Genomic DNA, 2,586 nt, shown 5'->3' on the forward strand with positions numbered 1-2,586 from the left:
TTTTTTTTTTTTTTTGTAGAAATGAGGTTTTGCCATGTTGCCCAGGCTGGTCTCAAACTTCTGTGCCAGTCTCCGTTATATTTTCTTCCTCAAATATACCTCACTGACTCATGGGTCCTGTGGTCCTGGACCTGTGCAGGGTAACATGGCAGGGTATTGTCTCAGATTATGAAGTAAAAAGGGTAGAAGGTGTTGAATCCTTTCTCTCTTTCTCCCTACCCTTCTTATCCTTCCCTCTCCCACTCTCCATCACCTGCCTTCCCACCAGTTAATTTCTCTTGTCTGTTCACCCTAAGATATATATTTCTGGGACTCTTGGGTTAGGGATGCTCTTAAGAAGTCCCACACTAGGTAGATGCAAACGTGTCCTACCTCCAGTGAGTTCCATGATCAGCTTGCTGGATTTCCTCTTCTTATTAGGGGCCGGGGTTCCTGAGAGCGGCATTGTGGAGGTGGATTCAGCCTGGATAGGGTGGGAAGGAGGACTTGGAGGACGGACAGGGACTGGGAAGAGTGAGTGTCTGTAGGAGACCACTACTTCTTAACCTGGGTTTAAGGGCTTGAGGGGACAAAAAAATATATTTCTTCCTTTTTTAGAGACAGGATCTCACTCTGTCACCCAGGCTGGAGTGCAATGTCACAAAAATATTTTTTTTTCTTTTTTAGAGACAGGATTGCACTCTGTCGCCCAGGCTGGAGCGCAATGGCACAATCATGCCTCACTACAGCCTCAACCTCCCTGGACTCAGGTGATCCTCCAACTTCAGCCTCCCAAGTAGCTGGGACTATAGGTGTGCATCACTATGCCTGGCTAATGTTTTTGTTTTTTTTTTTTGTAGAAATGAGGTTTTGCCATGTTGCCCAGGCTGGTCTCAAACTCCTGGGCTCAAGCAGTCCTCCTGCCTCCCAAAGTGCTGAGATTACAGGGGCGAGCCACTTCGTCTGACCCAGATTTTCAAAGAAGTATGTATTTCCCCAAAAGGTGAAAACTAGCGCTTTAGGGCTTCTCTTTTCTTGGGATGCAGGACAGGAAGTATAGATGCACACCGGCCCCTATTGTCTACCAACTTGTTGTGAGCTGTTTTTTATAGAGTCAGTGCAGGAATTAGGAACATAGCTAGGGGTGGGGAGTGTTTAAAAAAAAACAATAATACAGGCAGGGCAAGGCACCCAGGTTTCATCAACTTGGCATGATTTGAAGTTTTTATTTGCATTGGGATATCAGACTGGGACTGTGATTCCAGGCTCTGATCTCTCCTCAGTCTTCCCCCAGTCCCCAGGAGGACACAGAAATGTTCTGCCAGGGTTGAGGAGATTCAGCCAAAAACACTCTCCATAGGAAGGAGAGGTTGTTGCTCCTTCATCAGGCCAGCTGGAACACGGCCTGGGAAGTCATGGCCCTGCTCCTGCAATCACTCCCGCCACAGACCCCAGAGTGGGGCAGGTGTGGAATTGGGAAGGGTAGGGAGCATCCAAATCCCGACACATGTAAATTCAGCAGTATCATAGCAGTGGGGAATTGGGGTGGGGCAGAAACATAGTAATAGGATCTGGCAATGGAAAGGGACAAACTGGGATAAGATAGACTCCGATCCCTTCTTAAGAGAAGTTGGCACTCAGTGAAATGCTGTCCTCCTCTAAGTCCTGTCTCAAAAAAATATATCTGCAACTCTACTGACTTAGTGGGGTCTCCCTTCCCATTCTTCCAGTGCTCCCCTGACATCTCCATTCCCCCCAAACTCCTGGGCCCCTCTCCTTCCAACTGGACAGCTGGGAGCTGAGCATAGATGAGGAGAGGGGAGACTCCCCCAGGATCAAGAATCACAATTGTAGACACAGAAACAGAAGTCAACAGAGTGGGCTCCAACCTCTCTAACGATAGAGCTGGAGACTTACCGGCTGCTTGGGCGGTGGTCAGCTCTCCCTGGGGTCCAGCAGCTTTGGAGGACTGAGCTGCTATGACCAGAGAACACGAGCTGGGCAGGCGTGGGGGCAGCACTGGCAGTGGGGGAGGGAAGTTAGTTATTAATAGAGATGATGAGCGCAAGCAGCTCAAATGGCACAGGGGGTACTGAGACCCTGGAACCAAGATCCCTCCCTCTTTGCCTAGAGGCTCAGGAAGGAGGGAAAAGGCCTTTGGGATTCTCCCACTGAACTGTCTGAGCCAGGGATCAGTCTGCCCAGGGACTCCCCTTCACACTGCACCTAGAGCCTCAGATCCAAACAAGCACTTAGGTAGAAACTGAAGACTGAGAGGGAGACAGGAAGTAGACAGCAAGTATTGGATAGGAATTCAGTCAGAGAGAGCGTCTGGGGAACATGCCCTGAGGGCCACACAAAGCCAATCCAGGGCAGAGTGGAGAGACCTGTGGGTGTATTTGGGGCAGGGAAGGCTTAAAGCGCTATGTTTGGGGACGAAAAGGGAAGTCTTCACAATGGAACTGCTCTTTTAAAGTTCCTGGATAGCAAACCCAGTACCTCCTACAAAGGAATTATGTGGGGAATACTTGACAATTATTCTGTCTGCCTCACTCTATTCTTTCCTCTTGAGCTCTGGCAGTTTTAAGAAAAGGCAAATACTTGGAT

General features: G+C 49.1%; 1 protein-coding gene across 2 annotated transcripts in view; it reads right to left on the reverse strand.

The window, feature by feature from the left end:
• Nucleotides 1-2,243, reverse strand: part of MYOZ1 (myozenin 1) — a 10,886-nt gene extending 8,643 nt beyond the window's left edge. Inside the window, exons 1-2 of one of the 2 annotated variants that reach the window (XM_011928127.1) lie at nt 1,897-2,243; nt 373-463 (exon numbers count right to left, since the gene is read on the reverse strand). In XM_011928127.1, the coding sequence (XP_011783517.1) occupies nt 373-445 (73 nt within the window). In that variant the 5' untranslated portion in view covers nt 446-463; nt 1,897-2,243. The remainder of the gene's footprint in view (nt 1-372; nt 464-1,896) is intronic. The other variant, XM_011928117.1, reaches the window with a different exon arrangement.
• Between the last annotated feature and the right edge of the window lie 343 nt (nt 2,244-2,586).

Source organism: Colobus angolensis, unplaced genomic scaffold, assembly GCF_000951035.1.
Source record: "Colobus angolensis palliatus isolate OR3802 unplaced genomic scaffold, Cang.pa_1.0 Scaffold12, whole genome shotgun sequence".
In the NCBI taxonomy this organism is placed as follows: Eukaryota; Metazoa; Chordata; class Mammalia; order Primates; family Cercopithecidae; genus Colobus; species Colobus angolensis.